The sequence below is a fragment of the Geospiza fortis genome, unplaced genomic scaffold (assembly GCF_000277835.1).
Source record: "Geospiza fortis unplaced genomic scaffold, GeoFor_1.0 scaffold546, whole genome shotgun sequence".
Taxonomy (NCBI): domain Eukaryota; kingdom Metazoa; phylum Chordata; class Aves; order Passeriformes; family Thraupidae; genus Geospiza; species Geospiza fortis.
This window is the reverse complement of record NW_005054612.1, coordinates 117,283-117,761: the sequence shown is the minus strand read 5'-3', so window position 1 is coordinate 117,761 and position 479 is coordinate 117,283. Positions and strand designations below refer to the sequence as shown.

Genomic DNA, 479 nt, shown 5'->3' with positions numbered 1-479 from the left:
CATTGGGACACAGGCATAGCCCAGCCACCAAGGTGAGCTGCTGGGGCCCAGGACACGAGCTCAGGGACACACTGGCACAGCACAACTGCCACTCAGGACCCTGCAGAGCTCCCTCACCACGCAGCCCCAGCGAGTGCCCTGCTCCCCTCGTGCTACCCACCGGCCAAAGCTGCCCGTGATGGGGTACGAGGAGACAAAGGAGCCCAGGACATTGGCAACACCTGGGGAGGCAGAGGAGAGGAGCTGGGGGGCACTGCTGGGTCTGTGTAACCAGGAAAGGGGCACTGCTGCGTCTGTGTCCCCTCCCTGACCCTGCAGGAGTGACTCAGCCTGTTCTGGAAATTCCTGAGCTGAGAGAACGCCTGGGGCGGGGGCAGCATGTGAGGTAAGGAAGGGAGAAGCTCAGGGGGAGGCAGGGCTGCCCAGACGGGGATCTCGGGCAGCCCAGGGGCTGTGGGACAGCCGGCAGTGCTGAGAGC

The 479-nt window shown here is 64.9% G+C and overlaps 1 protein-coding gene across 1 annotated transcript in view; it reads right to left on the bottom strand.

Moving 5' to 3' along the window:
- Window positions 1-479, bottom strand: part of SLC26A11 (solute carrier family 26 member 11) — a gene marked incomplete at its 5' end in the record, with an annotated part of 8,418 nt that overhangs the window by 5,065 nt on the left and 2,874 nt on the right. The window contains one exon of the mRNA XM_031064661.1: window positions 161-221. Coding sequence (XP_030920521.1) covers window positions 161-221 — 61 coding nt within the window. The remainder of the gene's footprint in view (window positions 1-160; window positions 222-479) is intronic.